This window comes from Mytilus californianus, unplaced genomic scaffold, assembly GCF_021869535.1.
Source record: "Mytilus californianus isolate M0D057914Y unplaced genomic scaffold, xbMytCali1.0.p SCAF_6, whole genome shotgun sequence".
Lineage (NCBI taxonomy): Eukaryota > Metazoa > Mollusca > Bivalvia > Mytilida > Mytilidae > Mytilus > Mytilus californianus.
Genome location: NW_026262712.1, coordinates 63477626 through 63505089, shown reverse-complemented (window position 1 = coordinate 63505089; position 27464 = coordinate 63477626). Strand labels below are relative to the sequence as shown.

General features: G+C 31.4%; 2 protein-coding genes across 6 annotated transcripts in view; both read right to left on the bottom strand.

The window, feature by feature from the left end:
- LOC127704734 (U1 small nuclear ribonucleoprotein A-like) overlaps positions 1–27464 on the bottom strand; it is a 1100970-nt gene that overhangs the window by 50548 nt on the left and 1022958 nt on the right. The gene's annotated exons all lie outside the window — the stretch shown is intronic.
- LOC127704717 (vitamin D3 receptor A-like) lies at positions 1859–26501 on the bottom strand. Of its 3 annotated transcripts, none has more exons than XM_052208912.1 (7): positions 26370–26501; positions 17861–17946; positions 13772–13910; positions 12310–13115; positions 10173–10401; positions 8538–8762; positions 1859–5292 (listed from the first exon to the last, which is right to left on the bottom strand). In XM_052208912.1, the coding sequence occupies exons 2-7, from the start codon at positions 17942–17944 to the stop codon at positions 5060–5062; spliced, it is 1716 nt and encodes a 571-aa protein (XP_052064872.1). In that variant the 5' UTR covers positions 17945–17946; positions 26370–26501; the 3' UTR covers positions 1859–5059. The 3 variants fall into 3 exon arrangements, with proteins under 3 accessions (XP_052064872.1, XP_052064873.1, XP_052064871.1); XM_052208913.1 differs by lacking the exon at positions 26370–26501 and adding an exon at positions 23373–23516; XM_052208911.1 differs by lacking the exon at positions 26370–26501 and having other exon boundaries at positions 17861–22830.

The following is a 27464-nucleotide window of genomic DNA, read 5'->3' as shown; positions in this document are numbered from 1 at the left end:
ATGCACAAATGATACTGTTGCTGTGTTTTCAAGCTAGTACTAATTACCTGTGTAGCTGGTAGTTCTTTAAATTTAGAGGATAGAATTGCAGTTTGAAAAACGGTATAAAACCACTTCTGATTGACCTTTTTGACCAGACCTGTCAATCATGTTTTAATTATAATAAAGAAATCTATACCATACATTAAAATCTTAGCTGGATTGAAGATCTGTTTTTAAAATTCTAAAAATTCAAAATCCTGAAAGCAAAGTGAGCATTTTCCCAAAATTTTCACATTTTTATACTTCTCTGAAACCACTAGCCCTATACAAAGAATAGTATATACAAAGTACTCTATAAAGATTCTTATATGGTTCAAATTGGACAAAAAAGCATTTCAAAAGATCTTCATCTCTAAAGAAGCAAGGAAATATGTATTGAAACATTTCAGGATTGATAAATTAGTAGATCCACTGCAAACGATCATCATTTAATGTTGGTTAGGTGGCAAATATGGTGGCATTGTTGGCACACAGTTCTTATGGTCTTGATGAAATCTCTAAGGACAATCAAATATTCATCTTCTCTGAAACAAGTACCAGGCCTTTATGAAATAAGCTTAAAAGAATGATGTATGGAAGGATCTCTACAAACTGACCACATATAGTTACAATTGGACGAAAAAAATCACCCACAAGAAGAAATCTTTGATCCAATTTTCAAAAATCCTTTTCTCAGAACCTACATGGAAAAAAGTTTTGAAATGTTACATGATTGATGATTGGGAGACCTAATGATCCTCAATGTTGATCGGAGGCAAGCATGGCAGCATTGTTGGCACATAGTTCCCATTAAAATTCTTGAAAGTCACATTTTAACTTTTTTTTCTGTAACTACCTGGTCAAATTTAACCAAGCTTATCAGGAATGATGTTAGAATGTTCTATCGAATGACTACTGTTGTTTCAATGAAATGAAAATGTGGCTGCCAAAAGCATTCTTAGATTTAAATTACCGGTATTCGGTATTTTTTTCTCCTCAATTACAAGAAAACCATCCTCTAAGAAACTCATTCAATATAGTCTGGTAAGTATCATTTAATGTCACATTAATGTTTTGCTTTTATCCTCTTATTTACAAAGTAAACCACATGTGACCATTGATGCATTTCTTTTCAACCAAGGTAATCCAGGTTAACAATTCCAGCACATTGAAGTCTTTAGTGTATTAAGAATTGCAAAATCATTTCTTGTACACATGTGTAAAGCAAATGTAAAACAATATGAATAAAAGGAGATGTGCATTTAGTTAGTCTATATTTATCATTTTAAATTTAATGTCTGCAAATTAGACAGGTCACTTTTTTCAAATTTGCAGTAGATGAAAAGATGATCATTTTTCCATAAAAAGAGGGACAAAAACCTCTCATTTTACTAGGTATATATATACACTTGTTACCTCAATTCATATATCAGGTTTATTATTTAAAATAAATAAATTTATTTTCTTCCTATAGTATTTGCATCCTTTGTAAATGATATTAGTTCACAGTTATCTTTTACTATACTTCAGCTTCAACGATAGAAATTTCTCACTGAATAAGACAGTGGCCTAATAATAGTGTAAATTCATAAATTATTGCGAGGTTTTTATTAATGCGAATAATGCGACTTGGTGAGTATTGCAATAATTAGAACTTGCATTCTGATATCTGATACATTTATTTGTATGCAGATTTTTCTGAAATCGCAATAATAAATCTCGCATTAATGTCCATTCGTAAAAAAAATGTAATAATAAATGCGCGAAATAATTCTGAATTGACAGTAGCCATTGTAGCATAATTTGTTTTATTTATAATAAAAAACAAGAATACATGTACAAATATTTCTATGTTTATGGCACAAAAATAAAAATAGCACTTTAAGAATACATTATAAATAACGACAATCATATAACTGATATGTAAAGGTAGTTACTAGTAAAATAAGAATATAAATGTATAAATTGATTATTTTTTAAATGTATGAAATTTAATCTTTTTGAAAAATAATAGCATAATTTGTTTCTTTGAAATAAAAAAAATTAAACTAAATGTACAAATATTTCTATATACATGGCACAAACAAAAATATGGCAAACAAAACAAATTACAATAATCATATAAATAACATGTAATAGTAGGTACTAGTAAAAGAAGAATATAAATGTATAAATTGATGATATTTTTTTCAATGTATAAAACTTTGTTTGTTTAAAAAGAAAATATAATTAAAAAAATCTTGATGTAAAGTTGGCAAGATTAGTAACAATATAACATAAGCTTGCGTTGAGCTTTTGAACTGGACATAAGACAATCACTCAATTTCAAACAATAAATCGTATCACATTACATAATTCACATTGAAAGTACTTTTATTCGTGGGGTACCAATGTTCGTGGTTTTTGTGGATGGCTTTATCCACGAATTTAAGTGTCCATGAAATTTAACAACTGTTGTCCAAATCAAGACTTGGAAAGATCCCCATGTAGATTTGACTACATGGATACGGGCATATATAATCTAGAGAATAATCAAATATCTGCAGACACACTATGAATACTTTTAATCTTTTAATTCTCTTGAAAATTAGTTTTGATCGATAAAATTCAGACGTCCGGTGATGATATACGATGATGAAAAGTTCATTTTATCCACTTATAATTCTCATATGAAAAAAAATCATTATGGGCTTGCTTTTTTATTTCATAAGAGTTAATTCTACAATTCAAAGTACATTTGTAGCATTTCTTTAATCTATAACCGATTTCTTTAAGTGACATGTTTATGGCACAATTAACACCTATGATGATCGTAAATCTGTTAATTATTCGATCTCGGGTTAATTAGTGTCATCATTTCTGATTATAGTGTGCTATTAAAATGTTTACTTTGCAATTTCCTTCAATTGAGACAATTTGGAAGTATAGATCAATCATTTTTTTAATGGATGTTGTCAGTAATGAAATATGAACATGTAAGTGAAAATGAACACCTTATTTTGCAATGTCCCACAAATCGTTACAACATATATGATCATTTTCAAGAATCTTCGTTTATGATGGCTTCAAATTCTTCATTCGATTTTTTAAAATTAAAAAAAAAATCTAAAATCCATGAATTTAAGAACCCACGAACATATAAATTTTGCTCAAACCACGAAAATTGATACCCACGAATAAAAGTACTTTCACAGTATTAGTATAATAAAGTTTTAACAAACAAATATGTCCTGCCTGCGTAACCTATTCGAAAACTTTAATAATTGTTGATGCTGCTGACGCCAATGCCAGAAATAGCACGCCTCAGTCTCCCTTCAGCGACTTTTATCACAGGTGAAACAAAAATTTATTGCTGACATAATATCTGAAAATTTTCACCCTGAGGAAGTTCAAAGGTTTAATGCCCTAATTGCTGTGGAATATCACATGTTTTGAAGTTGGCAAGTTCCGAGTACAATTACCCAACAAAGAAGGATATTTAAGTATAAGCAATCAAAGAACCATTTAACAGTACAAATGTACTTAGATAGAAGCAAAAATAAGCTATTTGTATAAAAATAAGAATGTTCTGTGTTGTAAGACCTCACTTGGATCATGAGATGAAGAACTGCAATAAAAAAGCAGTTCCTTTGCATTGGGTTTTATTATGTGCATGTAGGGCTTTTGTGTCATGAATTTATAAACCAGATCTCATATTTTCCATTGTACGATATAAACATTTCAAACAAACCTAGCATTTTTTATCCGAACTATCTTTAAGTATCTTCTACTTCCTGGCCAACTTTCGTAGTTTAATGCCACAAAAAAATCCCAAACATTCTTAAAAGTCCTATGAATACCCTCCCAAAGATATTGAGTTCTTATGGAACCACTGATAAATTAAGAGCGTTTCAATTTACTGATTGAATGAAAGTACTAAATAAAAATACTGTTTTTCATGCGCCAATAATTCACATTTCCCATTCATAACGAGAACAGATATATTTTTATTTCAACAATATGAAATTTTCTATCTGTAAATAATGTATACAATTAAAAACATAATATTTATTTCATGTTTCCAAGGAACTAACATAAGCAGTGTAATCAAGTCCTTTCAAATAAAACTACAATACAATAAGATAAGCAGTATTTGTTCTTCCATTAACCAGAAACATTTAAAATCATTAATTTTGGTCTTTCTTTTGAAACCAGGTTATCCTTTTACTACTGATACAATTACTGTGCAAAAAATTCATTACACAACAGGTTAGTTACTTGTAAGTTACCCTAACATGAACTTTTATAATTATTGGTTTCAAGAAAGTTTTGATCACTGAAAACAATCGATAAAAGTTATAAAATATATAATTTCCATAAAAAGCATTAAACAATATTCTACACAGTTAACAACATATCTATTTGAATGTATACAAAATACTCTGAAGTTCTTTTGTTATTTAAATGTTTTCCATCATGCACTTATAATAGAAATATCAATAAAAATACATTTTAATAAAAACAAATGCCATTAAAAACTAGAGGTAGCATTAGCAAAGCTAAAAAAAGAAATATATCAGATCCCGACATAAAGTTCTCTTCCCTGAGTATCAAATTTTAAGAATCTAACGTCAGAAAGAGTGCACACATTATATGATGTGCACAATGGTATAAAAAATGTATATGGTTAATAATCTAACGATAAATTGTAACAAGGGGTTGAGGAGAAGTGAAAACTAACGTGTACTGTATTGTGCGAATAAGATAAAGCCCATGTCATGCCTAAGTAAACATAAAAATCATTCAGATGAAGAAATAAAATAAAAAAAGAATAGGTACATTATGTCAGTCGGCTTCTGTGAAAGTGGTACAAAAGTATGTAAAGCGGTTCCGAAGCAGTAGCGGATACAGACAGACAGACCGACTAACAGTAGGACATCCGCATCACTATACAATGCCCGCTTTAAAAAGCACGAGATACCTTTATTCTTACTGAACAAATATCATTAAATGAGCAATTTTCATATGAACCAGAAAATCTTTTTAAACTTTTTTGGGATCATTCGTTTAGTAAAAAGTTCACAATACTTGGCATCTGACAGACAGAATTATGCTCTGTTTCTTCTATGTCCTTCATACTTTGTATTGATGAAATCAAGTTTCTCGTCATCTGAATCCATAAGGCAGTGGAATTTTTCTCTGTGCCTTGAACCACATGTTCAATGCTAAGTTCTAATTTTTTACGAATCTCCTGAACCTTTTCTGGTTCTTTTAAAGTGTATTTGTCACTGTCTGGAAATATAAAATTAAAAAGAAAGATAAATTGTACTCAAAAATTTAAATACGCAATAACGATTCTTTTATTTCATACAGCTTTAGAAATATGATCATTTCATTTGATGTAACATACATGTATGTATTTGAATATAAATACATTTAATTACCATCTGAACTGTGATTGAATCCTGATGTAAACATTTGTATGCATATTCAAATTTAATAGACGCTTTTGGAGATAATGAATATTTCAAGATAGAGCTATTAAAAAACATGATTTTACATACGACCTACCATGCTGACTACATCTGATAATAATCAACTTATAATAATCATTTATTGAAATGAGTTTTTAATGTCAATCCTTATCCAAACGAAACAGTCTGGTAGCCTGTTGCCTGACTCAAACTAATGTGCCTGTCCCAAGTCAGGAGCCTGTAGTTCAGTGGTCATCGTTGGTTCATGTCTGTCATATTTGTTTTGTTATAAATTAGGCTGTTTATCTCTCAATTGAATTGTTTCATATTTTTTTATGTCGAGTCCTTTATAGCCGACTATACATTATGGATTTTTCTCATTGTTGATGGCCGTACCGTTGGTTACATCCACTTCATTTGAACTTTGGTGGATAGTTGTCTATTAACAATCATACCACATCCTTTATTTTTATATTGAGATGTTGTTTAATAAAAAAAAAATCTTTTAAATCCTGAATGTAATAAAGACATCAAAACATGACGAACACGCATACCTTCCATAAAAAACAGAATTTCAACATTTCACTGTCCTTACAGATTCAAACAGTACCAACTGTTTTACATATAAAATTAAAAAAAAATATGTGTCTAAAGTGAACAGGAGTTGATGGTCACTGACAGTAGATTCTCCCTGACCATTACTAGACATTGCATTTGATTTAATTGACAGAACAGCAGATGCTGGTGTTCATTTCAAACATTTTTACATAAAGCCAGATTCTAATATGACGACCTATATATCGTCAACCAATATAATCACAGTATATCTACTTTTAGAGCAAACGCATCAATACACAAAACTTACTGTTCCGCGTTACACCCACCAAATGTATACGACCAGATAAACTCAATTGGCGACAGTAAACCCCGTTTTACATAGGCAAGCTTCAAATACAATACGGTTATCTCTATTCTAATGCAAAATAATCAAATCAGTCCATTTCAGTTATTATTCGGTGTAAAATTTCAGGTTTCTTGTATGCCTCAGAATGTAAATAAAAAGAACATTTTTGTCTCACGTGCGACAAAAATTACAGTATGGCTTTATGCGAGACGTAGGGACTACTATCCAGTGGTGGCAGCATAAATATTTATATTTCATAAGGTAGAAGACCTGGATGCTTCATACCTTGTATGCAGATACCTAATGTTATAAAGGTACGGTCTGTCATATGTCCATTGTCTTCACTTCATTTTCATGGTTCAGTGACTGCTTGAAAAAAAATCGTTTTTTTTTTGTCATGTGAATTTCTCACTTATTATGAGTATTAGGATAATATACATTTATTTCCTTTGCCTGAGGGAGATATGAAGATTTGTTCTCCCAAGAAAACTCATATTTCCCCAGGGACTCGCCCGAAGGAAATATGACTTTTCGAGGGTGAAGAAATCTTCATATCTCCCTAAGCCAAGGGAAATGAATGTTTTATTCCACTGTCTATACTTTTTTTACTTCCTGAACATAAAATATTATTTTCCATGCAATGTTTCTTATCCGCTTACTTTTATAACTAAACAGGACCTAATTGTTAGTAAATAATAACGATCAAAAGTTAATTATTTACTCTACTATGGCAAGTTTATCTCTGTTTTCACGAATTTTACGTCAGAAATAATTTTGAAAACGATAATGACTATGCTATCAGTATTAAAAAAATCTCTGTTCAAAACGTTATGCACATTTACCGTGCGTAACGTCGCACGAGGTAGTCCCGATTTTTATAGGGGAATATGCTACAAAGAGGGGACTATGAAGTCTTGTTCGGTGTCACGTGGGATCGTCTCAAACAATCAAATGTTGATTTCGCTATCAAATTTACCATACAGTGGAATAACATATTTGGTATATAGGTTCCTTTCAATGTCTACATGTCTGTCAGACACAGGGTTCACCTGACCTCAACCTCATTTCATGGATCAGTGATCAAGGTTAAAGTTACATGATTAGGTCTGTTCCTTAGATACTATAAGTAGCAAGTTAACTATATGAGGTGTTTGTAATGATTGTAAGGGGTACATGTCAGTCTGGTAGGTTTCATATGACCTTGACCTCATTTTCATGGTTCATTGGTCAATGTTGAGTTTTTGTGATTTGGTCTGTTTTTCAGTCCCTATAAGCAATTAGGGAACGACCATTTAACTTCAAAGGGGGGGTTATGGTTTTTTCCTAAAAAAATATTCTGATCCCCAATTTGATGAAAACAAATATTGTGGTCAAGCAGATGAAAAAAAAAATTCTGAATCAAGATTTTCCCCATACCCTATAGAGTTAAATTTTGAAAAAAATAATTTGATTGATGAACTAGAAAACAATTTCTGACTTTGCGCGAAAAAAAATTTCTGACTCAGACAAAAAAACATATGTCTGTCTATAGGTATCATCTGACCTTGATCTCATTTTCATGTTTCATTGGTCAATGTTAAGTTTTTGTGTTTTAGTCTGTTTTACTAATACTAATAGCAATAGGTCTGTTATATTTGGGGTATGGAATAATTGTAAGGTGTACATGTTTGTCTTACAGGATTTATCTGTCCTTGGACTCCTTGTCATGGATCTTTATACTTGTTAAGCTATGTGTTCTTTGTGGTAAAACCTTTATTTTTAAGACTTTCAACATAAAATCAATGGTCAGTAAAGCAGGCGAGACATTTCAGCGTGTGCACTCTTGTTCGGGTAAAAATGTGAGTTTTTTATTCATAATTGAATACCGGTAATATAATATCATTATATGTGGGTTAAAAGGAACAGCCAAAACAGTATCGTGTGTATAGGGCTTTCAAAATTACCATATTTGTCCTTTAAGAATCGAAATAATTCATGGCAGCAGTAGATTTGTTTTCCTTTAGCCATGGGTTGGGCATTTATATTCGTATTTTATCCTTCGCTATTGCTCGGGATAAAATAATCAAATATAGATGCACAACCCATGATTAAATGAAAACAAAACTATGGCTGCCATGAAATATTTCTTAATTATTCATTTCAAATCATTCCATACATACTTGGAGTTGTAATCAACAAAGCCAAAACAAGAGCTTGTTCTTTCTTTGTAAGATTCAGATTCTGTATTCCTTTACAAAACTCTGTCCACACTTTAAGCAATTCTTCAGGCATCCAACCAACAATTTCTTTGATGTTATATGTTTGACCAGAAAACAGCATGACCATTTCTGTGTCCGGATCACAAGCTACGTGTATGATGAAGAAGAAGCATTCTGTCCTTGAAGCTGCAAATGAAAGTCATTTAAGAAATAACTGGAATGTCATAGATTTATTCATTTTCATAATGCGTGGTAAAGGGTTATTTTCGTGCAATAAGTTTGCAATTTTTTTTAACTAAGTGCTTGTAGCTTACTACTTACTATGTTTCGTGCAAATTGGTAAACAAGCAATGTGTAAGCTATTTTCTTTATTTATTTGTTAATTGTGAACTGGCCTTTTTATTTCCCGTTTGTCTTGGCACATACTCCCCTATTACAACCCTCTTCATAAGTTACCGTGGTTTGACAAATTGTTTCTCTTGTTGACCTAATTCTGTGGTTTGTCTTCTGTGAAGCACCAAATAGAATATGGGTCATACATTCTCCATTAAATGGGAAAATGAAAGAAAAGCCATTTTATTGCAAAACCATGCATAAAGATTGAGTACATTCAAGTAGTCATAGTACGATAACTGTAAACCTCTCAGAAGTTATACGTTTTCTGAGGTAATCTAACAATACATGAAAATATGCACAATACCTGTGCATTTATCATTGAAGAAACAACTGAGGTTTAAATTTTCAGAAAAAAACTATAAAAATAATACAATAAGATTTAAAAATGCCAGTTCTAATTAACAATTCACTAATACTGTCTCATTTATGGCAAAAACAGAGAAAAAGGAAAACAAATCTGAATTACAGTGACTAAAAACAAGGTTGACCTATTACCAGATTACATTCACATTTAACAGAGGCTTTCGTTCCTTTTAACAAGGTTGACCTGTTACATTCACATTTAACAGAGGCTTTTATTTCTTTTAACAAGGTTGACCTATTACATTCACATTTAACAGAGGCTTTCATTTTTTTAACAAGGTTGACCTATTACATTCACATTTAACAGATGCTTTTAATTTTTTTTAACAAGGTTGACCTATTACATTCACATTTAACAGAGGCTTTTATTTCTTTTCACAAGGTTGACCTTCATTCACATTTAACAGAGACTTTTATTCCTTTTAACAAGGATGACCTATTAAATTCACATTTAACAGAGGCTTTTATTCCTTTTAACAAGGTTGACCTACTACATTCACATTTAACAGAGACTTTCATTTTTTTTAACAAGGTTGACCTATTACATTCAAATTTTACAGATGCTTTTAATTTTTTTTAACAAGGTTGACCTATTACATTCACATTTAACAGAGATTGTTATTCCTTTTTACAAGGTAGAACTATTACATTCAAATTTAACAGATGCTTTCATTCCTTTTAACAAGGTTGATCTATTACATTCATATCAAATAGATGTTTTTATTCCTTTTAACAAGGTTGACCTATAATTTTCACATTGAACAGATGCTTTTATTCCTTTTAACAAGGTTGACCAATTACAATCACATTTAACGAGGACTATAGTAAATACAATACCTTTTAACAAGGCTGCTTGATCACAAGTTAATAATGAACAGAATCCTGGAATGCTTTTAGCAAAGTCAATATATTGATGAACTATGACCGCATACCAGCTAAAGAGGTCATCTATTTGTTTCATTCTACCATCAGCATCAATTCTTGTTGTTTTGTATAAGTTATAATAGTCTCTGTCTGGTAACCTCCTCAGTTCACCAAATACTTCCTGTTTCACTTTGAACTCTTCCTGTAATTGAATGTTTATTGTTTAAACATGACATTAATAACCATATTATTATTTGATTTTTAAAACATATATGTAGTAATGAAAGGTTATGAAAATGTTGGTATAAAATTAACTTTCTATCCATAAGTTGATAGCAAGATTTTGAAAAATGCAAAAATGCCTATATAAAACAATCAATATTATAAAGCTTGGTTATGGAACATACATGTGTTCTTGTCAATGGGGAATGGAACATACATGTTTTATTATCAAAGGGGAATGGAACATACATGTTTTATTGTCAAGGGTGAATGGAACATACATATTTTCCTGTCAAAGGGGAAAGAAACATACATTTTTTCCTGTCAAGGGTGAATGGAACATACATGTTTTCCTGACAAGGGTGAATGGAACATACATATTTCCTGTCAAGAATGAATGGAACATACATGTTTTCCTATCAAGGGTGATAGGAACAAACATGTCTTCTTGTTAAGGGTGAATGGAACATACATGTTTTCCTGTCGAGAGTGAATGAAACATACATGTTTTCCTGACAAGGGTGAATGGAACATATATTTTTTCTTGTCAAGGGTGAATGGAACATACATGTTTTCTTGTCAAGGGTGAATAGAACATACATCATTACATGTTTGCCTGACAAGGGTGAATGGAACATACATGTTTTCCTGACAAGGGTGAATGGAACATACATATTTCCTGTCAAGAATGAATGGAACATACATGTTTTCCTATCAAGGGTGATAGGAACAAACATGTTTTCTTGTTAAGGGTGAATGGAACATACATGTTTTCCTGTCAAGAGTCAATGGAACATATATTTTTTCTTGTCAAGGGTGAATGGAACATACATGTTTTCTTGTGAAGGGTGAATGGAACATACATCATTACATGTTTGCCTGACATGGGTGAATGGAACATACATGTTTTCCTGACAAGGGTGAATGGAACATACATGTTTTTCTGACAAGGGTGAATGGAACATGCATGTTTTCCTGACAAGCGTGAATGGAACATACATTGTTTACTGTTAAGGGTGAATGGAACATAAATGATTTCCTGTTAAGGGTGAATGGAACAATGTCTTGTTTTCCTGTCATGGGCGAATGGAACAATCTCTTGTTTTTCTTTCATAGGTGTATGGAGCAATATTTTGTTTTCATGTCATTGCATTTTGATTTCTCAGCTTATTATTCATAAAAAAATCACCATTTGTTGAATATCTAGAATTAGTTTTAACTCAATGATTGGCCGAGTAAAGTTTCCCCAGTCAAATACATGACGAGTCTGTTTGAATATAAATGACAAAAATTTAAAGATCGAGTGTATGATCTTAAGAAATTAAGATAAAATATATGATAAAGTTGCTAATTAAATCATGAGTATCAGAAACTTATCAGATTGCGATATTTTTTTAAGATGTGATTAAAACAAAACATCAGTTACTTGTCAAAACTATTTATTTCTTTATGAAATAGCTTGATCATATTAGCTTTAGGTGTACTTTTTGTCAAAAAATTCAAATATTTGATAAAGTATGTATTTTTTTCATTTGAATTATATGAAAAGGACTAACTTAACCTATCTACGTGGTGACAAATGCCCTTAACCATCAGGCGTCAAACGGTCATTTTCATCTACCGTTAGTGTCAAATTGGTTTAAACTTTATCGTGATTTGTCAAAATATCCTGATCGTTATTCGTCAGAGGTCTCAAATAATCTTCCGCTACTGTTATTTTTGGAAAAAAAATTAATCTGATTCGTCAAAATCATTCGATTTTTGTATCTTCATAAAGAAAATGTACATTTTATCGTCATGCACCAACAATTACCGGTACGTCATTTGGCAAGATTTTTTACCGTTATTCGTCATGAAGGTATTCTCATTACGATCCTCATCTACTTACTGATCCTTTTTTCAATTTCTGTTTCACTTCATCTGCTGAGTATTTTACACTGAAGATCTGGATACAGTCCATGGCATGAGTCAATGATGATACAATACCATCAATGTCAGTACATGTATCTTCACTTAATTCTACTTCCTGTGACAGACGGTGTTCAAGATTTTTAAATATACAATCATCACCACAGTCTTCTCCACCTACATTTAACCATTCCTTTTTCATAGACTCAACATCCCCATTATGATGATTTATATAATTTTTAACATGCTGTATTGTTTTACTTTCATCACAATCAGAGGAATAGATTGTGTTTTTACACAAATGACTAAGAATTGTCGTTGCAGACAAATGGACTTTATCCCTCTCACCAGGCAATGAAGATTCATGACCCTGGAAACATGAATGATGTGATGAATTTTCAGCACCAAACACAAGATTTGTATCTGCCATTGGATGTTTTATCTTTTGAAGTGTTGTTCCGCATTCTATCCCGTTCAGATGTGTTGGTATGGCTGTCACGTTCTGTGATTCATCATCGCCAAGTGTGAGTAGTGTTTCCTGATTTTCAAAAATGAGATGTGGAGATTGAGTCTGATCATCTGATTTTGGCTTCACAATGATAGGATCTCTGTTTGTTTCATCTGACAGTTTATCTTCACTAGAACCGTGTTGTAACAGTTCATTGCTTAATACAACTATCTGGTTTGTTGTATGGATTGTTTGTTTTCTTTGTTGTTCTTGTCTATCCTTGTATTCAATCAATCTGTCTGCTTTATCATTTATTGTGACTCTCCCCATCTGAATAGCTGAAATCAGATTTTTTTTTATCTAAAACAGAAATTAAATCGACAGGTCCTGTTTACACAAAGCTATATATAAGCAGAGTTGACTTAACTACTAAAGGAAACCACAAAAACTGTTCAGAACTGAAATAGGAGATGTGCACAATTATACATTATGACACACAGACAGAATTGAACGATTTGACTACTGACATACAATGAATAGGTGCTAGTTTCTTAGGTCTCAATCTAAGAGAATTATTTTAGTTGGAGATTTACCATGAACCTATTTTGTGCTGTTTTTTATGACATTTTTTTTTCTGAATTTTTGCCAAGTATAAAATAAGGAGATTAATGTTCGCAACAGTCTTACTATCAACATAATGATTTATGAATTAGTTCCACGAAACAATATTTTTGATGCTTGAGCACATGATATTATGTCCACAAACCATGGTCAGATGATAATTGGACAGTTTTTACAGGACAAACAATTAAATATAATCACATTTAGTTAAATAATATTAAAAGTAAAATAAAACCATCAATTGATATCTATCAAAGTGAATTATCGGAATTGAATGAGGTTTCTCCAACATACAAGATTTTAATAAGGTTAAGCACCTTCAGAATAATAGAACATGCTATTTATAAATTACAAGGAAGTAAATAAGTTTTACCATCAACAGACATTCCAACCTCTGAACATTTCCTTAGTCTACACCCAAAACATTTTCTTGTCTTTTCTGTAATATGACAGTCTTGTTGTAATTTGCATTCATATGGAGATTTTCGAATAAATGCTCTCCTAAAAAATCCCTGAAAATTATTAAGGAATAATTAAATCATTATTGTACATTTGAAAACAAGATCTATGAATATAACAATTTTAGCGAAATTAGTTTGCTGTAACTAAGTTTCTTCCTTATTTCAAGTAATGAAATCCATAAAATACATAATGTTCTTCTTTATTTGATAATATTATGTCATGTATGTGTTGTATCATGCACTGCTAACATATATTGTCAAATCTATTATAAATGAGGGGACTCTGTGGCCGTGAGGTCTAAGTAGTTCATATACTGTATCACTAGCCTGACAATACTGAGGTTGTGATTTTCGAAACTTTCAGTGGCAGGTGCCTTTGACTCAAATCTTAATTGACTAGTATTATCAGTTTTCCTGCTGAAGGTCCGTGGTTCTCTCCCTACACTTCGGCTCCCTTTACCATTAACAATAGGGCACAGTCACGCTGAAATGTCTCGTCTGTTTTACTTATCATTGAATTCATGTTGAAAGTCTGTAATATGAAGGTTTTACTACAAGTAACATATAAACTTAACATTAACAATTTTCCATGAAAAAAAGGTCAGACAAACCCTGCCAGACAGACATGTACAACTTACAATCATTCTATATACCAAATATAGTGGTGCCATTAGTAATAGTACCTGAGCAACAGATCAAACCACAAAATCTTAACATTGACCAATTAACCATGAAAATGAAGTCAAGGTCATATGAACCCTGCCAGACAGATATGTTCACCTCACAGTTGAATTGTTCCATACATTAAATATAATTAAACTATTGCTTATAGTATCTGAGAAAGAGACAAAACCACAAAAACTAAACATTGTCCAATGAACCATAAAATTGATGTCAAGTTCAGATGAAACCTGTCAGTCGGACATGTAACACTTACAATCATTCCATACACCAAATATAGTTGACCTATTGCCTATAGTATCTGAGATACGGACTTGACCACGTAACTTTAACCTTGATCACTGATCCATGGAATAAGGTCGAGGTCAGATGAACCCCACCTGACGGACATGTAGACGTTGCAAGGAACCCATATACCAAATGTGGTTATCTCATTACTCATAATAAGTGAATATTTCACTTTCCAAAAAACTGTGTCAAAACACCATGATAATAGCAAACAGTGATGAAAGTGGCATTAAACACCAACAATCAATCAATCAAATCTGTAATAAAATCAGCTATACAAATTTTAGATCCTTATAAAGCATCTTGATCTGATATCATAAACCATAAAATTTTGAAAATGTGCACTGTTAAGTAGCAATCCTTTATAAATAATATCAAATAAACCTGTGAAGAAATGCAAATTTCCCATCAGTTGGATGATACCAAATATAATTTCAAATTTTAAAAAGGGAGAAAGTTCATTTATGTCTAACTATAGACTAATATCATTTATAGCTTGTGTTGGAAAAATAATGGAGTGAGTTGTCTATAAACCTGTAAACAAATATGACTATCAGTCTGGTTTTCTTTCAAATGTTGAACAGTTCACCAGCTATTAGAAATTTACATTTGTATTTCAAACTCATTTGAAAATTAAAAAAAAGCCATTTCTTCATATGTGACTTTTCAAAACCTCAATAACATTTGACATCAAGTATTATTACATAAAATGAAGTCTTACGGTATTGAGGGCAATTTATTGTAATGGCTTGGTAGTCACTTGAACAACATACAACATCAATAATTATCAAACAATCCTCCTCTGAACTTTGCAATGTTTCAGCTGGTGTCTCATAGGTTTCAGTATAAGGACCTCTTTTATTTATCATTGATATAAATGATATTACTGAAAATCTTCTTTATGTAAATTATTTGCAGATGACACACCTCTCAGCTACTCTGATTATGACATGTTACAGATAGAATCAGTAAAAGGTCACATGCTGAGAGATCTGAGCATTTGTCTAAGAAATGGTTGACAATCTTTATAATATGACTGTTATACTGAATGTATATTTGCATTGCTGTGCGGCGTGTCTCAGTGTTTTGTGCATCCACCATTAATGAATTTATTTTGATGTTTCTGTTATGGTTTCGGTTGGATAATCTATTATGTCTTATCGTTTGTAGTCCAATTAAATATAAAATTGCCTTTCCATACCATCATTGTCATGAAAATTGTTTGGACGAATATTGTGAAAATAATTTTCTAAAGTTCGAGATTGCATGTTAGTTACGTTAGCTCGCACTGTTTTTGATATCCTGTGGTGTTTTTTGTTGATGGGATATCTTCGTTGTTGTTCTGTGGTTTGCATGTTGTATCGACTATTATATTATTTGTTTATTCGTTTCTCTGTTATGAATATTCTTGCGTGTGTTTGTGCTGTATTTCTGTCACGTAGTGTTTTAGCGAAATTTGTTAACATTGTCATAAAGCGGGAGGTTTGGCATACCATGAAACCAGGTTCAACCCACCATTTTTTCTTAAAATGTCCTGTACCAAGTCAGGAATATGGCAGTTGTTATCATATTTTTCGTTACTATGTGTGTTGGCATTTGTTTTTGTTGCACTTCGGTGTTCCTGTTGTTCCTTTGTTTTCCTCTTATAGTTGATGTGCTTCCCTTGGTTTTGGTTTGTGACCCGTATTTGTTTTCTCTCAATCGATTTATGACTTTTGAACACCGGTATACTACTGTTGTCTTTATTTAAGGTTTCATAACAAGTGAGAATTGGATATCACTTGATATCAACTTGGTTTATTCGATTTCTATTAATTATTATAAAATAACGAGAATAGATATCAAGCAATATCCTATTCTAAAAAAATGTGAATCTTATTTCTCTTTTTGTTAAATATATAATTCTGCAATACACTGTTCTCGTCTTTGGCATCTAAAGAGTTTAAAGTCATAGGTCTGCTTCTGGCATCAATGGTTTACATCAGACATTTTTCAATCTTTTGGTAGACTTCAGAATAGAATCAAATTGACAAAACGAAGATTTTCATTTAAAAAATTGAGTATTTTCTCATAATAATGAAGAAATCCCATATCTCCACTGCCATTGAGGAAAAGAAATATGTTTTGACTTTAAAAAGTCATAATTGACCTAATGAATAGACAATGGAAAAGTGGCAATTTCGTACCACATTGCAGGATAGGTCAACCAAATTAACCTATTTTCTTATCACTTATTCATACTCATTTCTTTTGCATATCAAAGCAAATAAAATGTGTTTAAACTAAAACTAAACTATCAAATTCATCTTTTGAAATGTAGGAAGTTTGTTTGCTGACATTAAATAATCTTACTTTATTAGGATCTCACTGGAAAATTTCTTTATGCATGTCATGTTGCATCACATTCTTATAAATTTACAAGAAGTTTATGTTTTTATAAATTTTTTATCGTTTAAAAAACTCAGAAATGTCCAAGGTTTCATATCTCAATATCTCAATATTTTGTTCATACCCTTAAACATTTTATGGACATTTTTGGTTAGGCAAAGTTGTTAATCTCCACACATATTTGGTTAAGCACCGTCCAGATAATTTCTCAAAACAGTCCAGGTAAAATATTAAAAAAATCAGTTTATCAACCTGTCTACCTGTTTTCTGTCAGGAGGCCAGAAAGTAAGAACCACCTTATCTATATATATATATACATTGTGTATTTCTTTTACCAGACTATTTAGGCCACTCTTAAAAAAATTCGTTTGTCTATCTGAGACTTGTAGGGTTCGGTAGGTAAAGATTTTTTTGGCCAACAACATAAGTTACATGTTCTAGACAAGAAAACGACGTTAGAGCAGGAAAAAATCTTTAAAAAAAATTTGAAACGATTCGTGTCATAAAATTTTTCAGGTAGGCTGCTTTTTAGGTGGGTAGGTAGGCAACATCAAACCATCTAAATTTTATTTTTGGCCTTATCATGAATCTTTTGTATGATTCACATATTATCAATAAAATTCAAATGTGAAACACACACTTACTTTACATGATTCACAAGTCATCACCCCATAATGGAGACCTGAGCTTCTTCCACCACATACTTTACATGGAGGTAACTCGTCCATTCCTTAAATAAAAAGAAAACAACAGGTCTACAAGTGTACCACTAGCACAGTTATGTGTGATTAATACTGATGCAAGCAGTGCAATAAATATTCATTGAACATCAATTTTAAAATTTTCATACCTGCCAATTTTTCAAAATCCCCATGGGTATATTAAGTGAAACAGGGCATTATGCTCCTGTTATATTGTCAAAAGTGTTTTTAATTATACGGCGGTATACTACTGTTGCCTTTATTTAATTAGCATGTATGAGCTTAAATACCCTTTTAACTCATTTGAATGTCTGTTTTGAGGTGTTCAGTTTATATAATGAAGAATTTCAAAATTCATGTCAACACCTCTCATGGGGGAAATCCCACATAAATAGTGAAAGTTGGCAGATCTGAATTTTGACAAAAGAATTGATTTAGTAATTGTTTATCCATTAATACAAAAGTTTCGTTTAATTCCAATCACTATGAATATTTTATGTATTTTGCAGACAATTTCAAAATAATTTTTTTTTATGTGTGTGACTCAATTTTGAATACCAATATCAATTAAAATGTTAATTATTTTGAATAAAAACTGCCTTATTGGGTAATTAAGGTGATCTACTGACAGAGATGGCTATAAAACCAATATTTGTACTAGTTATTTCCTTTCGGAGGGACATAATGTATCTATGTTTAATGTGTGATTCTTTTATATCCTTTTAATTACAAAGGTACATATCATTTAAGCGAAAAAAAACTTTTGATGTCATTAGGTATATTTCAAAATAAAAATTGATTAAACTGCTTGAATTTAATTTTCAACTTATCATGCTTTGCAGAGGCAGTTGTCTTGTTAAGAACCAGTCTACAATTTGCCAAGGGAAACAAATTGTGTAAATAAGTGCGTAATAACAGAATCAAAGAGTGACTATTATTTCCATAAATGAGTTGCCTCTAAAATTTTACCAAACATTTTAATACATATTTCTAATTGAAATGTTCTACATATCGTAAAAAATGTTTAGTTTATTTCCATAATAAACTTTATTATATACTTAATAGTAAATACAGGTAAACTGTATGTGTAATACAATCAATGGCAATCGTGCTGTATCAACCAATCGTGATGATATCGATATCAATCACGGTTACATAAGCTTTATCAAACCCCTAAAACGTTATGAAGTCACATCATCGATATCAGTCACACTTATAAAGGCTTTATCAAACCCCAATCTGTATTACATCAACTCACGGTGGGAAAAACATCCACTTATTGTATATAATAAAGTGTATATGATATGGTTTTTTTTTAATATCACACACCGTATCAACCCTTAACCACTATAATCCCTCTAGCAGAGCTCTTGGAATTTTATTGTTGTCTCGGGTTGATACGGGTGTGATATTGAAAAAGCCATATGATATTCTTTATATAGTCAAAAAGGGAAGTAATATTTACAATTTTAGAGCTCATTCAGTTTTCACGAGTACAGCCAAAAACTTGCAAATAAAAGAAAATTTCAGGGAGCAACTCCAAAACAGGTGACCTTGAATGAAGAACAGCCATAAAAGCGCTGTTCCTTTGCTGTTTGTGTGTTTTTAGCTGTGCATGTGCTGATTTTGTGTCATGGATGGATACCCCATATCCTTTGTTTTTTTGTTAACAGATTGTTTTTCGATTTTCAGGGTAGATACAACTTGCCAAGCTGATCCTTTTTGTAGTTTTCACCTTTAACATGTCTCCTCTAATTTTCACGATAATAGCCAATATGACTGCTAAAAATTGGGGAAAAAGTTGACGTTTCAGGGGCAATAGCTTGGATTTTTCTCTAATTTTCAGGGTGGATACATCTTATCATCATGCTGATCATTTTTGCAATTTACACATTTAAGCTTACTCCTATCGTTTTTGTAACAATGGCAAGGAAATGCCCAAAAAGTTAATATCAACATTTCAGGGGCAATAATTCCAAAATAGGACAAATATTTACAAACATACTTCAATTTTTTATGCATTTTTATAAGTTTCCAATGCTATTAATAATGAAAATGTAACTTATTTTCATTCTGCCTAAGCGTTTGTGTAATGGGCATAGAACCAGTTCGTTGTGTCCCCTGTGTTTTAAACAACCTGAAGATTTCATGCACTTTATTTTAAAATGTAAAAAAACATTGGAAGAAGCTAGATCAAAATGTATTCATTAACTAAGAAGATTACTTTTTGAGAAGATACAATAACCACTTCTGAATGACCGATTTGAATATGGCGTTGTCATTTTATTTTCGACTAATCAGTTTGAATGTCCTTTTGGTTCCTTCCCCTCTCTTTAAATAATAAAAAGAGTTTAATATAAATATGCCCAATTCAAATGACATTTCTGTTTTTGATGTTTGGGTCAGTCTATTTAGTTACTAGATTCAGAAGCTGCGAGTGTGGTAGATGAGTTAATGTCATTTGCTGTATGGAGCAAGATTATTGATTTTAAATGTATATATTGGTTCTTTGATCTTCTATGGTGTAAGATGCCATGTTTTTAAGTATTTGGATATAATTTGATAGAAAAGTTTCATAACGAAAGAAAAACTTTCATATTGTATTGATGTAAATAAGTGCGGTGATGGTATGATGCATTTATATTATTCATGTAAAAAAAAGATTTTAGATTTTAACCATTCAAATGTGGGATGCTGCTGATGACAAATTGTCTTTAAAGTTGGGAATCTACACTTCAAGAAGTGTTCCATTTGACAAAGGTGGATTTTACAGTATAGGTAACAGCAAAGACATACTACAATATTATTATACAGTATTATATGTCTCAGAGCTGCCAAGTCTCATGCAATAAGCGTGAGACTCATGCTTATTTGGTAGCATTTTCCTTTGATCTATTGTTTTTTTCTCTTTGATCTTTACAATTTTGGCCAAATCTCACGCATTTGCTTTATGAAAACTTGACAGTACTGATGTCTCTTGTAACAGGCCAATCGGATAGATATTAGAAGATGTGGTATGAGTGCTAATGAGACAACTCTCCATCCAAGTCAAAATGTATAAAAGTAAACCATTATAGGTCACAGTACGGTCTTCAACACAGAGCCTTGGCTCACACCGAACAGCAAGCTATAAAGGGCCTCAAAAATTACTAGTGTAAAACCATTCAAACGGGAAAACCAACGGTCTAATCTATATAAAAAAACGAGAAACGAGAAACACTTATGAACCACATCAACAAACGACAACTACTGAACATCAGATTCCTGACTTAGGACAGATGCAAACAATTGCAGCGGGTTTAAACGTTTTAATGGTACCAAACCTTCACCCTTATCTGAAACAATAGTGTAACATCACAACATAGAAAGACACACTATAAAATATCAATTGAAATAGCTTAACTCAATCAAAAGACATATTAACAGACTACTTTAACAGTCTATAGTAGTCTCAGGGTCAATACACAGAGAAAACACTATTCATTTTTTGGAAAAACAACTCTTGATACTGCATGCTGAAATACAATTTGTAACATTCTCTCAACGCATATGGCTCTACATTTTAATCAATATTTTCCAAATGAAGTAACAGGGGGAATTGGGGTTATCAGGTCCGTTCGCTCCCAATACACGTTCGCACCTTACGCCTTCGCACCCCACACGTTCGCCCCCTGGGTCCGTTCCCACCTTGTTTTTATTCAAATACCGATAGAATTATTAGATGTTTTTTTAGATGTATAAATCAAATTATTTATATTTTCATTAATACATTTCATTTTTGGGGGGATTTGATGAAGACTGTATGGACCATCAAACAAACCAGTTGACGATTTTCCGCCACAGTAGACTTTGAACTTAGATTACAATTGAGACTGTTATTTGAATTTAATACATTAAGTCTTAAATAAACTGTTTATATTAATGCATATTAGATAGTATTGGTGTGTGAATGGTATAATATGATGTTTCAGTATTTTGTTTTTTAAATATTTAGTGCTCTTTTAAATTTTATAAAGTAGTGACTCTCAACATTTAAGTGCTGTTTTTTAAATGAAATAGTTCATGATTTGAATGATTGTGTAAAGTGAAAGTGCATGAAGTAGCAGTGGTGGATCCAAAAAGAGGGGGGGGGGGGGTGAGGGGTTCAGGAGTAGGAACCCACCCCTTTTTTTACGATTAATGCTCTTTTGAATGTGGACATACAGTCAGGGGTACTACTTGTACAAGTTATTATTATTTACTTGAAGAAGTAAATATTAATATACTTATATAAGTATATTTGCAAATTACTTATATAAGTGTATTTTATTTACTTGTATAGGTAAATTATTTTAATGGCTTAGTTATGTCCCTTAGACAAGTAAAACAGTCATACTATCTTCTTTTCTTGAATTTCTCAGGACTTCTTTGCTCTAATAGAATTTTTAATTGTTTATCCTTTGCAGATGTCTCTATTAATCATTTAAGTGTAATTTCATGGACAATGAAAACCTCACTTATCTGTTATCTTCAAAACACTGCTCATTTACAAGCCTGAGACCAAGGGGCAATTTTTGAAGGCCTTGCGCAATTACTTAAGATCTTTGCGCAATTAGTTTCTTTGTTGAATTAATGAGATGAAATGTTGAACTCTAATAAAAAATTATGAGCTAACAAGAGAAAAATTGTTAAAGGCATATTTTTACATCCCAAAACTTGAGAATTTTAGGGATTGTAAAAAAAATTACTTATACAAGTAAAGTTTTTGAGAAAATTAAGGGGAGATTATTCAAACCTTATAAGAAAATATGAATATAAAAAATTTACTTATAGAAGTGAAGTATATTATTATTTACTTCTTCGAGTAAATAGAAATAACTTGTAGTAGTTGTACAAGTAGTATACCCCAGGCATGACTGACATATGGTTGGACCCCCCCCCCCCCCCTCCCCTTATTTTTAAATAACTGACTGGATCCGCCCCTGATTACATTTTTAGAATGTCACTTTTCTTTGAACAAGGATTTGAAATACTTGTTTTGAAACAATAAAAAAAAAAAATATTTATAGCAACAAGCTAGATTTGTATAGTCCAAATAATTATGACGTCTTGAAAGGCTTTTTTTTTTGCTGTGACGCCTTCCTACGGAGGAAGCCTATGTAGAAAGGCCTCACAGCAAAAAAAAAATAAATAGGAAGGCGTCACAGCAAAAAATCAAATAGGAAGGCGTCACAGCAAAAAAATATAATAGCCTTTCAAGACGCCATAATTATTTGTACTAGGATAACTAAAACACGATTTAAAAATTATTCAACACAAAACCAATAAAAGGTAGCGAACGTATGGGGTCCGAACGTGAAAGGGGGTAAACGTGAATGGGAGCGAGCTTGATTTTGGGCGAACGGACCCGGATTCGAGTTGGGGGACCCCCGGGTCCAGGCAAAACTATGTGAATTTAGTTGTTTATCCTATCTACATTGAACTTAATTGTTGTAAGTAAATTGTTGACGGATTTTAATTGTCTCATTTGACACTGGAACAAACAATCCGCTGTATGTTCCTGTCTTTTCTACTGTCAACACTGTAAAATGTTTTATCTGTGGTTGACCAGGAAGGTTAAACAGTCTACAATCTAGGGGAGATAATATAGTCTGACATTTTTTTATTTTATCAATAATTTAATAGAAATTAACATCATATCACTTAATCAAAACTTTCATTTTGATAAATATAAGATCACAACGAAACACCAAAGAAAATAAATGGTTGAGAAATACATATTTTCAGAACGCGTAACCGGCCTGCTCAAAAATATAAAGAAATACTCCCGGTATTTGGAAGTCAGAAAATAGGTCGTTTGAGAACAACACAAAACGCGTGAATATATCTGGTAATTCTTTTTTTATGATCTTGAAAAAGGAACTTGTTTTGAAAATGGCGCAGGAACTTAATGAAACGTTTCTAACCAAAGTTAGTCAAACTATTATCAATGTTTTGTTTTTTTTAACAAAATATAAGAAGAAAACCAGTCTAGCAATATTTTGAAAGAAGTCATTTAAAGGTATCTGTTTATGGTACGGTTAGTAAAGAAACGGTATTGGCTACTAGTATTTTGGAAAGAAAATATTTCCAGATGATAAGAATGATACGGAAGTCTTCAGTTTAAGGAAAAATTGCTTTGCTGTAAGAATCGCCAAAACAGGGAACAAGCTACCAGATAAGGTTATAAAAGTCCCATCAATAAAAGCTTTTAAGAATAGACTGGAAAAAGCATTGGGAAAACGAAGAAATCTTTTATTCTGATTATTGAGCTGAATTAACCGGAAGCAGCAACAGAAATAATAAAGATCAAAACATAATATATGAGTCTGGCGAAGAGTAACCATTAGGATCATGTAGTGGAAAACAAAATTAAGTAACATTTAGTAAGGTACGAATGAAAATTTAAAAAGGTCGGCAGGTAAAAAAAATCATTAGATTTTTAAATCTTTGTCGGCGAATATCAAATCTGGCACAGGCAGTTTCAATCTATAATGATTTTTTTCATAAACCACTGACATGAAATTCTTGAAAAAATACTTTTTTTGACATTGTCAATGATTATACTTTAATCTATATTGTGAGATAAACCACATGTATTTTAAACACTAAGTATGATAACCGAAACACATTTTAAGAAATTATCAGACAATTAAAGCATCATTTATGATTGTCTTGAAAGAGAGTCTTGCTCTTTTTTCCCTCTGTTAAAAAAAGAATTGACCTGGATGGTAAAAACAGACCCCACAGGGTGAGGGGAAAAAAACAATCTTTTTCGCATGACCTTTTATATTTCATCTCATTAATGGGTTTATCAATCAATGCCTACTAAAATGAAAATGAGGTAAATGTGCATGCGACAAAAATATGAATTATGGGTTATCAGTTTAATGGAAAAATGTATTTCTAACTTTCAAATGCAAAATGTATTTTTTTACGCTTTTCTGGATTATTAGTTCAGAGTTGTTATTTTTCCTTCGTATTGCTGGTAGGTTTTTTGATGGTCTGAGGCTAAAAGAAAAACACAAAAAAGTATTTCAGAATATCTTTTGAACATAGAAAAATTAGGATTTTTAAGGGGACTAATGAACTTAAGTCATATGAATGTCATGAATTATCATTTGGTTCAAAATAAAAACACTGAAGGTTTTAACTTGTCTTTTACATTTAAATGCATTTGTTATCATTTATGTCATACTCCATATGACTAAAAAAAGGACACGTAGCTTATCTTAAATTGTTTATTTCTTTTTTGGTTGTAGTTGTCTATTTTTACTTCACTTATTATTGTGATTTTGGATAACCAGACAAAACTATGAGATCAATTATTGTGATTTGGGAAATGCTGCATACAAATAATGCTATCATAACCCACCCCACCTAACCAGGGACAGTGGTGTAACAGCACAACATAAGAACATGTATTGATTATAATTCGTACATTGACAGTTTTGTTAATTTACAATACATTGTTTGAAGTGAGCAACATCAGTAGACTAACATTATGATTTACACTATATACTTTACAATATATATACTTTAAAAATAAATGCTATAACACCTTGATTAGAAGCTTTCCCTTTGTTTTTAAAAAGCAATTTTTTCTAAAACTTGAAAAGACCTGACAGCGGTAAAGCTCAGATAAGGAATGGAACACATGAATGATGAGTATGCAATATTTAATTTTACAAATACAATGTATACATTGTAAGTGACGAAATTGATCAGAAATACTGTTGTCATTTTGAAAATCATTTGTAAATGACAAGCGCTGGCTTAATCACTGCAAATGACTGCATGCAGACTTTGTTTTATATCTAGGTGCTGCAAGGCCTTAAAAATTTTCAATCTGCACAGGATTGTCTGTAAATTTTATGGTGTAAACACATTCATTTTTTGGCTCCCTGAAAAAAAATTGGATCATGCAGCCATGCATACATTGTAGACTGTCCCTCCTTTTGTCAACCATTTGTTATAGATTTCAGTAAGTCAATCAGATCATAAATAATGTTCTGTTTATGATGTTAAAACATACTCTGCTAAATTGTCAGATTTTATTATAGAAAAAAATTAAGGCACTTTTAATTCTGAATTCATGGGTCAGATAAAGAAATACATAATGTACATGATTTATTTATTTGATTACATAAGGATTGGGAAGGGATATTTTATTTTGTTTGTTTATTACGAATACTCAAATAGTTTACATGTACATTTTTTGTAGCTCAGAAAATGACATTGTTAATGTTGTTCAGCTACACACAGTGCATTTGAAACAAAAAGAAGAGAGAACCTTTTGAATTTAAAACACTGAATTTAGTTATATTCCTTACACAAGTTTAAGAGAAACAAGGATATGAATTTCATTTGAACACATACTGTACATTTCATATATATATTTCCCAAAAATTGAAAAATCAAAACAAATAATTACCTGTTAAATCCAAGAATTGCACTGAGATATTTTCCCTTAAAATACTACAGTAAATCTACAACGACGATGGTGGTTTTTAATGACCTTGACTACCCATGAGGATCTTGCACGGTCAGTCACAGTAAATCTGACAAATTTAAATACATTTATATCAGTAAATGAAATAGACAGTCACACCTGGAAGATTTTGTTTGGTTAATGTAGAATTTTAAAATTTACATGTAGAAAAATATACCTTTATATAAATTCTCCATGCACGTTTATGCACAAACATGTATGTAAAGGTGTGTAGAATTTTTAGTTTAAAAAAAAAATACATGCATCAGTGAGCACATTTTCAAAACAATATGACTTCACATTTTCTGAACAAAAATCTTAGCATTATTAATTTATCATTAGCACTACATATCAATGTTCAAATTTTTCTTCAAATTTTAACAAAATATCATATCAATGACAAATTTTTTCCTTCAAATTTTAACAAAATATCATATCAATGACAAATTTTTACCACAAATTTTAACTAAATTCAGACACAATTGCAAAAAAAATTAACAAATCATTTATTAGAGGGATTGATAAACAAGGAATGAATAACCTATAAACAAAGAAGCAATATTTTTTTCTTTCTTTATCATATAATTTCATATTTCTTGAAATACCAAATTTTAATACAGAATATTTACACTTCATGTATGCTTCATTAGAATTCATATTTTGATTGGCTGACAACAATTGCGAGTCACTTCATTGGGATACTTTATTTCCTTTTAAAAAACAACAGCTATGACTGCACGTGCAATCCATGACAATGAATTGAAAAACAAACCTGATTTTTGTGTTGAAAGTATTGTGATACCTAGGTATGCCAGTCTTCTTAACTATTGCTTCTCTTAAAGCAGCTGAACAGTATGGAGACCAAACATTATCATGGCTTCGATAGTCATTCATAATTTTTGTTAAGGAACACCATTTCCAAAGATGATTTTTCACAAATTATTTTATTTGTACATGATAGCTTTGCTGAATGAGAATGTTTTATCATATTTCCCTACATCTCTGTCTCTTCAAGAAATCTCCATCAAAGCTTTGTGA